Raw genomic sequence first — 13,034 nt, forward strand, 5'->3', positions numbered from 1 at the left:
TACATGTATCAAACAAACAGCTTTACAAAGCCGAGAGATATTACATAAGAAGGTGTCGTGTATAAAAACCGTTTTTATAGAAAAACGAGAGAGGAAATCCCAAAATTAATAGACTATGTTTTTAACTGTGTAACATCAAAGTACATAAAAGAGTTGAAATACTACAATAAAAAAACATTAATTGGGCTTTTGCACACGCGAGTAGTGGTTTGTATCAAGCTATAATTAAATCACGTCATAATATAACGTTTCCAATTAATTTCCAATTTTAATTAAATATCGAAAATTTTAGTATTTCACAAAGGTGAATTTCATTTTATTTCATACATGATTTATCGTAAAATTATTTAAAATATATCATTATTACACTTTATTTATTTTTACGCACTGAAATTGACTAATGTAGTGTTTTTAAACATGTATTACTAAATATAAGGCATAAATCGTTTGAAAATGAATGGAAAAAGAATACAGAATCAAATTTAATAGTATTTCAGCAGCAGCCTTTTTTGCACAGTACCAAATTTCTTTCTTCATCTTACATTTTACCATCACATAAATAAATTTTAGGTGCAGTACATACAAGAGTAAGTTATGTACGTTTTAAAATATATTCATTATTAAAGTAAATCAACGATAGAAAGCTGGATACAGCACTTTGCCTCTAACGCCTGTATTGAACATCCGCAAAAGCAAAAGGCAAGCGTAATGTTTGCGTTACAAATGTAATTTCGTCGAACTTGCACCATATTAGATTTGGTTTTGCACTGTGAGTCTGTATACTAAACGGTTCTCCGGAACAAACCAAGTCCATATTAACAAACTTATCTTCGCTACGGTTTACAATCGCTTTCTCGGCTGTGTGCTACACACGTATAAATTGCTACACATCGCTCAACGCTTCAAGGACCGTTCAAACAATTTCCAGGAATGTTAGTCCGCTTCAGAAACAACCAAATAATAATATCTTTTGGCATTCTCATAGATCCTCGTAGTATACATTTTCATACCACCAAATCAGATGACAATGTAATTACTCCGCTAATATTATATTTCAATATACAATTTTATAAACGCTCCCTGTTTTTAAACTAGCGGTAGCCCGCGACTTCGACTGCGCAGAAAGAAAAATGTTTGCCTATGTTACTCCAATTAAAATCTCGTTCTAGCCGTTTCAGAGATTACACGGAACAAACATAAATTTGTGGACGGACAGACAGACAAAAATTAATACATCATGTTCACGAAATATGCCTTTTTTCCAACACGACACATAAACACTCCAATTTTATTAATTGTATAAATAGATAGATATAGATAACAAAAGTAGAACGAATATGTTATCGTTTTTATAATATCTCCTATTAGTAATGTATATCGCAGTTCACGCAACTAAGCTTGTCGATCATTATGGTCTAGTGAACTTTTATAGATTCCGTGGCTTTGGTGAAATTCGCCCATACCAAAGTCTATCAATAGCGGTTTTATGTTTTGATTGACATGAAAAATAAAGATAGAAAATATTTTATACGACCTAGATATTGTATTCATTGACTTTTCAGCCAATACAGATACTTGAAACGGCATCATCTGTAGAAAAGTAATATTACACTCTAGATCGATGTGATGTACGGATAATCCAATTATACGTCCATTCGTATCATTTCTCTTACAAATAATACAGTTAAATCTAAAAATTAAGAGTAAACGTAATCAGAAGGGGAAAAGTGTATTATCAAGTGTATCAGAAAGGTAAAGAGATTATTGACGTGGTACGATCGCACCACGTTAATCTCTGTCTATACCTCTAAGTTTCGGGTTTATATTTTATACATGTATCTTAAAAAAGTAAGTAGAGAAATAAAATATGCTTTAAAACGTACAAGATATGTACTTTATCTCTATAAAAGATCTTTTTTTATACAGCAAAAAATAATGCTAAAATAATTAAATCACATGTCTATTATATGATGTAGGAGGCCATGACATCTAGACTAATATTATAAAGAAGAAAGATTTGTATTTTTGTACGTAACGAATAAACTCTAAAACGACAGGACCGATTTTGTAAAAAAAAATTGGAAACGAGCAAGGGGCCACCTGAATTCTCCGAAATGGCGAAGCGACTGCCGTCCATAGAAGGGGTATCTATACTTTTCTGTTATTACAAAATTGCATCCTGGTAGATAATCTATATATATAAAAGAAAGTTGTGTTAGTTACACCATTTATAACTCAAGAACGGCTGAATCGATTTGACTGAAAATTGGTGAGCAGGTAGCTTAGAACCAGGAATAGGACATAGGATAATTTTTACCCCGTTTTCTTTTTCTTTTTTTTTTTATTCCGCGCGGACGGAGTCGCGGGTAAAAGCTAGTATTCCATATTAAAGTCTAACTTTAGTTTTCTACGTTTATTTCAGCATACCGGAGGACATGCATTTCTTTGCAAAAATTTGATTCAAATCATCTAAAACTGTTATCAAATCTAAGAACAGAAATATTCACGAGATCTTTATTAAAGCATGTCACAAAGAAACGGAAGGAGTCGACTCCCAACTGTCCTTGTGAGTCTGCTTTTAACGAGTAGACGAACTCATACATTGCAAATTTATTCTTTTACGTGGCAGCGAACTTTGTTCTTCACTGGATTTCACCGATTTACAATCTGTCCGTCGTTGTTATAAAATTGCCTAATATAACTACCATTTTCAAAAAATATTGTAGATTAACATATTCGTCATTTGAAAAAGAATTGATATTACCAGAAAATAATAAACTTCTATTTTTATTTTATTTCAATGGTGTATTTTAAAAGTATGATAATTTACCATAATTTATAAGTGGGTTGTACATTAAGAAATAAAAAAATACTACTTTAAAAATGCTACTTTTGGGTTTCGATAAATTATATAGGGGTCGATGATCAAAAAAGTTTGACGACCCCTGCTCTACACTAAGGTCTATAAATATCTGTGCCAAATTTCAATAAGATGTGTTGAACCGTTGCGAGTTTATCTAGTGAAAACGTGAATCAAAAGTATCCCACGGGGACCGTACATATTTTCGGGATTATATGTAGCCTATGTGTTCGTCCAGATAGTGTTCTAGATCTGTACCAAATTTCGTAGATCCATTTTGCCGTTTTGGACATACCTAATAACAAATATCCATTCATCCATCCCACTAAACTTTCTCATTTATAATAATAGTAAGATTTGAAACACGATTTTTCTCCAGTTATCGAAAACATCGTAAATATGGGTTTAGTTTGCAATCGCTTGACCCAAAAATGGAGGTTTCTTTTAATGAATTTAAAATCTAATAGACCGCAACGACGAGTCTATTTCGAATTCGCCGGCCTGGTTTTTTGCGTTTGATTGCAATCTCCTCAGAGATTTGTTAGACCAAGCTTGTAGAGTATCTGATAGTGCTTCCTACCAGAATTTAAATTGCCCATTTAAATGCTTCCTACCAGAGGAGGAATGGTGGTATATGATAATAAAATATTTATTGTACTTCCTTTAAAAACTCTTGATGGTTGTCTTCGGAAGGAATGGATTGAAGCTGTGGGGCATTCTTTGACTGACGTCGTAGCGAACCGAATAGAATAGTATTAGAATGGATATCCTTGAACTCTATTTTATTCAACTAACAGCCACTCATATCAACATTTGGCTTAAATTATTAAATATCTAACATGCTACATATATTTTTACTTTTTATTAAAACTCAAATATAGGTTATTCATATTCATAACGCATATACATTTCAGTGACACAATACATTTAATGTAATCTTAAGCAATACACTGTACAGTAAGTTTGCACAAAAACCACAGAGGCGAGCTTCCTCCCTCATATCCACGGTTTCCCGACATTTGGCTAAACATTCTTAAATATTGTGCGACTTACTGTTGTTTACAAATCTCAATCTGCCGTTATTACCTAATGTTATATGACTCTCTTACCCGATCGTCGTTACCTAGTAGTTATTCTATCCAATAGGTCAAGTAATCAATCTCTTTCCTATCAATTGAATCTCTTTATACTCTTTGTTCAAACACTTAAATTATCAAAATTGCTCAAATAGCCTTAAATACTAATATAGCAATATATGATAACGACATTTTTAACTATAGTCCAGCGAATTTCTACGGTCTCCGAGAACGTCCAGTGTTCTGATAACCTCTAACAAAACTTTGTCCAAACATCCTCCTAATTAAAACTTCGAAAATTGCTCGTGGAGTTCGTTTTTACTGACATCACACAATGGTGTAGTTGTCCAAATATTTCGGAGCGTCCTGCTTTGGACCGTTAGGGATCCATCCCATAGCTGTACCCTGTGATTAGCTCCGGCAATTCCGCATTGTTGTTTCGGTATATGAATGAATGAATGAAATTCGGTATGAAAATACAAATCAAATCAAATCACACAAAAACAAAATCTCCTAAATACAAATATATGTAAAATCAACAATAAAACCAAAATCATAAATCAATACATTTTGACAAGGCAAAAAACGTTTAAAAATTCACAAAATAAAATAACAGTCAAAATCACAAAATTACACAAAACTCACTGACTATGTATTACACAAAACGGCACGAGTACGCGTATGATGTCATCAGTGCGCGGATGATGTCATCAGAGCGCGGGAAGAACAGCCCTGTTTACCGCCAACGTGCTCTCTGCTGCGCTGGCCGTTGTTACTTGCCTCGCCGATGATTATATGACGCGGCAGTCTGCCTTATGTGGTTGGAACGCCTATAGCGTCAGTTTTAACACCCAATGATATTATGTGCTCCTAACAACCAACTTCTATGACGTTAGTTAAAGCACGCACAATTTTTTTGGCTACCGCCTAGTCTTTCGGTTTAAATTGAATGAAGTCTACATACCGTTGTAAAGCCACAAATACATTTGGCTAATTTTTCTTCTAAACAACAAAGCTGATGAGAGACCTTGATTCTGCCAGTTTCCTAATCCGCTTCGAAAGACCATGTATAATTTGAAAACAGTAGCACGGCAGTCAAAAATGATTACACACAGCATATACTATAAGGCACAAGCAAAATATAACCGTAAGCAGTTATTATTGACAAAACCTATGTTATTATTTAAGAAAATAACTCATTTTTCAAATCAAAAAGAAATGGAAGGGAGTAATTTAATCGTAGCATTTATTTCTTAATTGGTTCTGAGTTGCAGCATTTATTTTATTCCAGACGTTTTATAAGGGTTTATGGTATAAGTACAACGGAGAATCGACAATAACCTGCGAAAGAAAATAAACAAGGCTTTGTCTTGCGCTCTAGGAAGTCAATTTATTTAAAAATAATAACTGCAATAAAGTGTTTGTAGAAAACGATTAGTTATAAAAATAAAAGTAACTAACGTTACAAATACAACTTTTGTACTTTAGATAAACATTTGTTTGCGAGTTGTTTATGTTTCAAACCGATAAATATTTTAATAATTTTATACTGCTCTTGGATAGATTGGTAGATAGATTTATAATTTAAGGTGAGAAGACAATATTAACTGCTTTATAAATGAACATTTTATATCAATGAAGGTTATGCTATCTGTCGTCATTAATACGTTATTTTCCCGTTGTTACAGAATGCCCCCCTGAGACATGCGTTGAAGAAACCCAAACAGATCCACCGGCACCTCTTACAAGTAATGTATTTTCTATTGTATTATTAAATTCAATAGAGTTAGGAACAATGCTACCAGTCTACTGTCTGTCTACTAATGTACTAAACTACTATATATTAATCACTACATTATAGCTAGATTTTTTATCATAAAAAATCACTAAATCTACTCTAAAGGTTACATTAGTAATGACAGATAATTTGTTAATGAAATTTACATGATAAAACTTATTTTATTTGAAATCAGGCGAAGAAAGTGATGCCCCCGATAGTGAGGGTAAACTGTCAACCGAAAGCTCACCGTTACGTCGCCGTCGAGGAGGCATTCTCAAGGGGGGACGGCTGTGGAAATCCCTTGACGCTGATAAGGACTTCAACGAACAAGTAAATATTTTAAAATAGTAAAACAAAAGTTCGCCTTTCTATTTCTACTGAAGTCCAATTTGCGATTATTGTGGTCTGCGAATTAGATTTTAATTCATGGCGAATATTTACCTTACTCAGTGTATTATAAGTATATAAATTGAATATGTAAAGCTAAGGTGCCAGAACGGTTTTTAGGATCTTTTTGTCTTAACTTCCGTTTTATTTAATAACAACATTTTAAAAAATGAAATTAAAATATTTACAACTAAGAAATAAAAAAGAAATTTATTTTAACAGAACGACGATCAGAGATCAACAACAACAACTGCCAGCGATGAAGACGGCTCCGTCACACCCAGATCTGTGCGTTTCGTGGAAAGACCTCAGGAGTCTAATGAGGAAGAGCCGATTTCACAGGTCGAACCAGAGTCAGCACAAGATTCAGATGACGAAACACCCATTCAGAAAGACACGGCCGCGAATCCTACGCATAGGTAATTCTTAACAAATTATACAATTCATCTAAGTATAGACCGACCAACTGATATGACCCGGTGAGCAAAAGTGAATTGGCTCATTAGCCCCTGTCAATGTAAAAAAAGCATTTTCTGCTCAAGTAGGTTTTAATTATCTCAGTTTTAGATGTCATACTAAACATTTTCTTGTTTTAGATTGGAAACACCATTGATCCTTACAATTCAAACACCGAAGACAAACTCAGCGGTGCAGCAATTGTTCAACAGTAATAGGCCGCCGCCGCCCGCCATTGAACCACAGCTCATCACTTCTGAAACCTTGAGGTAATCAGAAACATTCTCTCCTTTGTTTCTCTACTTTGTTTTAGTATAAAAATGTAGAATACGGTAGATTTCAAGAATGGCATCAATACGTCACTTTCCACAAGACTATCATTTTCTTTCAAACGAATTGTAATTTTACTGAGGCAGGTCTAGAATGCCTAATTTTTTTTTTCATCATTCAGAATACTGAGATTCACACCCATCGGTCCTGTGCTACCTTGCTCCACTCTTGATTTTGTAGCTCTCGTAGGACTTATCGTTTTAATCTAGTTAGTATCTTGATTTAACAACCTGTACTCTAGTATTAAATTGGATCCCATAATTTGGATATCAATTGTTAATTGCCTTTCAATTTCATTAAAAAGCATTGAAGTATTTTAAACGTTCATTTTTTCCACAAAATAGTCGAGGTGTAAATAACAAAGTTGAATTCCATCAACCATTGCGATGTTTTTAATTAGTAAATATAAATTTAAAGGTAAAGCAAAGGTTTTAAGTTTGAAATATGAGAATTTCTCGGGGAAATGGACGCTTGCTGTGATTAATGAAAAGCGATCCTAGTTATCAAGTGTACTTGGTGTACTGAAATTACTTCTTCACTTAATTTATCAACACCGATTATTTCAGCTTTAACTACGAATAATTAAATAATCGATTATACATTTTTTTAGTAACAAAACGCAATAAATAAAAAATTCTTATTTAAATTTATCATTTGCATTCATAAAAGATCAACATTTTTTATGTAGAATACTGTAAAGTCCATCGTACATTAGGTAATGGAAATTTTCGAATCGCTTAATGACTGAAGTTTATAAAGCGATTCAACGTTGTGTGTATGGAGCACACATAACACGATTCTCGCGATTCAACCATACAATTAGTTTCGACCATTTACGTTTACGAAGAGCCTAATGGTTACCATGAACACTTTTAAAAGTATTTTAAATGCAAAAAAAATTTATTGACGTATTCGTGCAAAATATATATATTTTTTAAAACTTAAGGTGTATACAATTATCTGAAGTTGTTAATGTATACATAATGATGCAACTGTCTATACAGTGCCTTGGGACCTTGTAAATGTAGAAGTAAATTATTTTCATTATGCAAATCAGGGCTTGGGACGCTGGTGTGCGACCAAAAGCAGAAGATGTGGCTGTACGACGCGTTGCAGAAAGAAACGCTCTCCGTTGCTCATTACTGCGCAGCGAGGCAAGGAAGAAACAACAAGCAAAGGTAAGTAAGTGAACACCCGGAGCAAATATAATGTTATATTTTTATGTCATTGTCATGTTAACGAACAGTTATAGCCGTGGGAGTATTTAAACAATCAAATATTTTCAAAATGCAATTCCTTGTGGTAAATATATTTGCGTTACTTTTTTCCACGTTAGTAGCGAATAAAAATAGGATAGAAGAGTAAAAAAAAATGGAAATCATATAATTCCTTTAATGTAAAACTTGCGGGGAGAAATAATGGGATGCAAATTTCATAACAATCTCTTCCTCGTCATTTAAGCGGAGGTATGTTAAATTAGTTAGCACTGTAATTAGTAATTTCATTGCAACTGCGCCAGCGAGCACGGCTTTGGCATTTATCCGTCTCAATTTAATTGAAAGCGCAGATTACGCGAGTGCGAATATCGCATCACGGAAATCACCTAACAATGCTCTTAACTGTCGAACTGACGTATATTCCATTACAGACGCAATGATTAAATAACGTTTATCACGTTTTCAATTAAGTATCGATAAATAATTTCATCTTCACTTTTCTAGATTCATTGACGTTGCTGCCAAAGTTTCTCTGATGAGACTTAAAAAACGATTGATTGAGGACAAACTGTATTTAGCTATAAGCGCAGTACGCGTGGAGGAAAGCGCTTACGTACGTGTGCTGCTACCGTGTTATCAAAACGTATTTAACTTAAGAACCAATTAAATTGTAGGCTAGTATAACTAACATTAAACTGTACTCATTGCGAAATAAATCAAATAATAACCATCGAGACGTTATTAGCTAAAGAGTTAATTAAAATCTCTTAGTTAAATGAAATTTCTTCGGTCTTTTAGGGGTTTTAAATTATAAGCACTTAAAATATTTTATTTTAATTAAATATGACACGATTAAAATAAGCACGCAAAATGGAGTAATTGAAAAGCGCGTTTTACTGATTAATTAAGTTTGTACAATCTGGGAAAATAAATGAAGCTTACATTGACAGATTAATTACGGTTAAAAATATATTGTTAATTTCAACAAGACCGTTCATTGTTTCAAGTTTTATTTTAACACGCGGTGGGTATTTTAATTGAGTTTTACCTTATATTAATTTGAGTCAATGATGTTTTTTAAAAACCTCTTTACTGATTTTACAACGATGAATGTACACTGTACTAAAAACAGTACAATATATCCAACCTTATTGATATGAGCATTCCCTTTGAGAATCAGATATAACAATACTGCTCTTGTACACGCGATCTGTACTGACTTAAGATGAAGATTAATGTAGCTTCTATATTAAACGAAAACATTTAACTCATACGAAGTTATCTTAACAGCAAGAAACGACGTCGCTGGCCGAACGTATACGTCTTCTCACTTGTGACGTAGAGGACGAGTCGACCGAAGACCGCGCATCTCCGGCCGCCGTCAGTGTTGACAAATTGTCCAGCAGCAGCGACAAGTCGAGCGACAAATCATTCACCATGGATAAGAACAGCGAGAAGGCATTCGGGAGCGCTTCATCCAGCTCGTCGTCTTCTACCTTGTCAGCGCCAGTGCTCGTACGACAGCACCCACCGGATCTGGGTGACGTTCATCAAGAACAACCGAAGGTAAGAAATTTCGCAAGTAATGTTTTTAAATTCATCAAGAAAAAAGTAATAGACATCGGAATACATAATGTTATAGGAACTACATCGTATATTGATAAAAAATTTGAGCTATGATAATACTGTAAAGGACAATAATTTTTCTTTCCTTGGTGTATTTCCCGGCGATATTTGCACCATCATAATCAGTTCACTATACGACCTCAATGAGGAGTCTATCCTGTGCTAGAGGTGACTAGGCCATAGTCAACCACGCTGGCCTAGTGCGGGTTGGTAGACTTTACACATATCTTTGAATTTTTCTCAGATATGTGCAGGTTGCATCACGATGTTTTTCTTCACCGTATGAAAATCGGATAAATGAACATATTTAAATCGAAATACATTGGTACATGGCGGGACTCGAACCCAGGACCTGCAGTTGACGAGACAGTACGATCATATTTTTGTCAAGTATTTTCTAAGAAGCAAGTAGATACCACTTTAGAAAGCTAGAAAAGAAAAATAAACCAATATAAAAATTGTTGCACTTCAAACTTATGAACGTTGTCAAGTAAATCGACAGAATAACTGAGCGTAAGTCGCAACCGGGGAAGAATTCAATAATAACGAAAATTCCTCGCTGCAATCTATCTAACGTTCCAGCCATTTAGGCCACGACTATAACCTGTTCAGTATTGGTCATATTATGTCGCATAGACGATAAAAATATCTCGTAGACGAAAAAGAGTGTCGTATTGAACAGAACCAACAAGTTGTTATTTAAGTGTAAATAATTGTTTATCTTCGATGTTTGGTAATGACTTCTTTTTTCCAATCCTTTGTTGTCTGGTTCAAAGGACTTAATTACGAATTTGAAATTCAAATTATTCCTTTCACAGTTGTCGTCGACTCTCAATAGCATATTGATCAAAACAGACACTTTGTTTGTTGACAACAGTGTTTATTTTTTTCCTAATAACCCAAACCTAAAACGTCCTAGCAACAATATGATTATAAATTTCTAAACCAAGTGCCACAAAATTAAAATAATACTAAAGCAGTACCAATAAAAATGTGGTTATAGAATAAATTGCTTGAATTTAGAACAGACGTAAAGTGTAATGTTACGGTTAGTCTGCCGAAAAAAATCTTTATAACGCCGCCGTTGGATCGCTTGAAGACTGTAACATCTCCTTCCAGTTGCACTTAAAACTTTCAAATTGTCTTCTTCGAAAATATAGAGTAGTTTTTAGTATTCCGTTTTCTTGTTCTTACCTTAATATATCTTAAATTTCTTAATATAATTTTAACAAAAAACGTTTTTGAGTAATGATTTATGATGTAGATTATGGTTAAAACTTAGAGTAAATTAATTTTATTGTACAGGTATTTTGAACCTTTTAGCTACAAGTATAACTTAACTATTTGAGGTTACATTTTATTTACCCAAGACGTCAGTTCCCATTTTACATCAGAGCAATATTATTAGGTTTTATAAAATGAACATCGTTTAAAATAGATTACTGGTACGTGATTTCCGGATAAAATTATTGATGAAGAACCAGTTCAATGTTGAACTCGGTACTAAGAGTTTCAGCATCGCAGCTCAACAATTATTGACATTAGCATCCGAGCCTGCCGGACGCAATAAACACAGTTGTGATTTAATCCACTCCTATTGGATTTTGTGCGGCGATACTACGTTCAGTACTGGCCACTTTATTGCAACCCGTAAACTAGTGATATATTTAATTATTTATTTGTTCTTTTCCAGGCGTCGTTACATATAATTTTTTAACATACAATACAATAACAAATTACTTATTACTAGGAATTACTATACTATTAAATTTATATACGTTACCTATTTATTGTGTTTTTTGAAGTTTTAAAGTATTCTTCTATAGTTTAAAAACATTTCTTTGTTACAAAAGTTTTTAATTTTCTAACTATTGGAATAAATAGAAATTATTTGCAGAAGCTTATTTCTTCGTGTCTGAAAAACATTGTTTATAAACGACTATGTTTAGTTACTGATAAATATCTCAATTAATTTATCCTAAATATTAAATATATTAATTAAAATGTTAAATAAATGTTTAAGTTACCTTCATATAAAACCTATAATAGAATTTATTGGTTGTCATTTACCGAAACAATTGAACGAAAACATATTGTCATATTTGTTTTTGAGACTAAACGATTAAAGTTGGTTGTGTGAAGGAAAGCAATTATAAGTTCGAAGATTTAAAATAGTAAGTTCAAAAGAATAGAAATGTATATCGAGATATTAAATATATTCGGTTTTGAGAGTAAACATAAAGGGGGACTTAACACAGAACTCGAACTAAGTAAAGGGATTAACAAGTCTGCCTCATTTCGGTATTTTGTCAACTCCGGCAAGATTTAAGCCGCGTAAATTAACTTTTTTAAATGGTACACCTATTATATCAAGTAAAAACAGATAAGCTTATATTTTAAGCTACTATTAAGCCGATCCAACATGCCGAAGCTTATATAGTAATATTCAATTAACTTTTTTTTTACAGTATACAACAAATTTGACATTATACACACTTTACACAATAGTTTACACGATAACATATTTTATAATAACAGTAAATAACACATAACAATGACTAATAAAAAATAAATAATAATAAACCAGATAAACAGTGTACAGCTTTTGATTTTTGATAAATATAGTTGATCAAATAAAATTAAGATAAAGAAGTTTGTACTTACATATATCTGTATACTAAAGTTGTTGGTCTATAAAGAACATCTAGAATTTTGGTGCATCCAACCGAAACATTGCGTAAAGTGTAAAACCGCACAAGTGTGGAAGGCATTGCTGAAGGCTGTGGGTAGACAAGGGCTGATTATGATGTCGTTGATGATAAACTGACACATTTCTGGATAAATGCTATTTATAAACCTAACAAAACACTACGACGATATCGGTTCGTATCAAACTTACTAAGCTTACTGAACTTATACGAGTATAGGATGAAGTTTTCCATCATTAATTCATACAATGATGGTTCATCGCCGTCTTGTCTGTCTTTTGTTTGACTGGTTACAAATAATTATAATATTTCTTCATCAGAAATATAATGATTTCTTAAATTAACAAAAATAAATATTAAACAAAAGTGACTTCCATACAACGCGATATAAAACAAAAAAATAATTAAATTACCCATATTGCGTGTGTATTTTATCAACCCAAAAGTAACTACAATGAAGTACCAAAGCATTGCTAGGTAGGTATCACTTTTTAATTTGTAGTCTGTACTGTGCACAAAATGTAGAAATGAAAATTTGTATCTATGGTAACTCTAGCTTAAGTAGTAAACAGCTCGATGACAATGGCGTAGAAC

At 33.1% G+C, this 13,034-nt stretch overlaps 1 protein-coding gene across 1 annotated transcript in view; it reads left to right on the forward strand.

The window, feature by feature from the left end:
• Positions 1 to 13,034, forward strand: part of LOC106719757 — a 96,267-nt gene that overhangs the window by 75,012 nt on the left and 8,221 nt on the right. Inside the window, exons 3-8 of the mRNA XM_045686097.1 lie at positions 5,625 to 5,684; positions 5,910 to 6,046; positions 6,326 to 6,522; positions 6,700 to 6,828; positions 7,947 to 8,067; positions 9,397 to 9,672. Of these exons, the coding sequence (XP_045542053.1) occupies positions 5,625 to 5,684; positions 5,910 to 6,046; positions 6,326 to 6,522; positions 6,700 to 6,828; positions 7,947 to 8,067; positions 9,397 to 9,672 (920 nt within the window). The remainder of the gene's footprint in view (positions 1 to 5,624; positions 5,685 to 5,909; positions 6,047 to 6,325; positions 6,523 to 6,699; positions 6,829 to 7,946; positions 8,068 to 9,396; positions 9,673 to 13,034) is intronic.

The sequence above is a fragment of the Papilio machaon genome, chromosome Z (assembly GCF_912999745.1).
Source record: "Papilio machaon chromosome Z, ilPapMach1.1, whole genome shotgun sequence".
In the NCBI taxonomy this organism is placed as follows: domain Eukaryota; kingdom Metazoa; phylum Arthropoda; class Insecta; order Lepidoptera; family Papilionidae; genus Papilio; species Papilio machaon.